At 68.3% G+C, this 394-nt stretch overlaps 1 protein-coding gene across 1 annotated transcript in view; it reads left to right on the top strand.

Moving 5' to 3' along the window:
• The window catches only part of CHST3 (carbohydrate (chondroitin 6) sulfotransferase 3), a 9,972-nt gene that overhangs the window by 749 nt on the left and 8,829 nt on the right, over positions 1-394 (top strand). The window contains exon 3 of the mRNA XM_009994892.1: positions 4-385. Coding sequence (XP_009993194.1) covers positions 4-385 — 382 coding nt within the window. The remainder of the gene's footprint in view (positions 1-3; positions 386-394) is intronic.

Genomic DNA, 394 nt, shown 5'->3' with positions numbered 1-394 from the left:
GAGCCCGTCTGCACGCCCGGCGCCAAGAAGGTCTTCGAGAAGTACCACTGCAAGAACCGCCGCTGCGGGCCCCTCAACATCACCCTGGCCGCCGAGGCCTGCCGGCGCAAGCAGCACGTGGCCCTGAAGACGGTGCGGATCCGGCAGCTGGAATTCCTGCAGCCCTTGGTGGAGGATCCCCGGCTGGACATCCGCATCATCCAGCTGGTCCGGGACCCCCGGGCCGTCCTTGCTTCCCGGATGGTGGCTTTCTCTGGCAAGTACGAGACCTGGAAGAAGTGGGCTTCCGAAGGGGAAACGCCCCTGGGCGAGGAGGAGGTGCAGAGGCTGCGTGGGAACTGCGAGAGCATCCGGCAGTCGGCCGAGCTGGGGCTGCGGCGGCCGGGCTGGCTGC

Source organism: Chaetura pelagica, unplaced genomic scaffold (genome assembly GCF_000747805.2).
Source record: "Chaetura pelagica isolate M959 unplaced genomic scaffold, ChaPel_1.0 scaffold112, whole genome shotgun sequence".
Classification (NCBI taxonomy): Eukaryota; Metazoa; Chordata; class Aves; order Apodiformes; family Apodidae; genus Chaetura; species Chaetura pelagica.
Note: the sequence above shows the minus strand (reverse complement) of the source record. Positions and strands in the feature narration are given on the sequence as shown.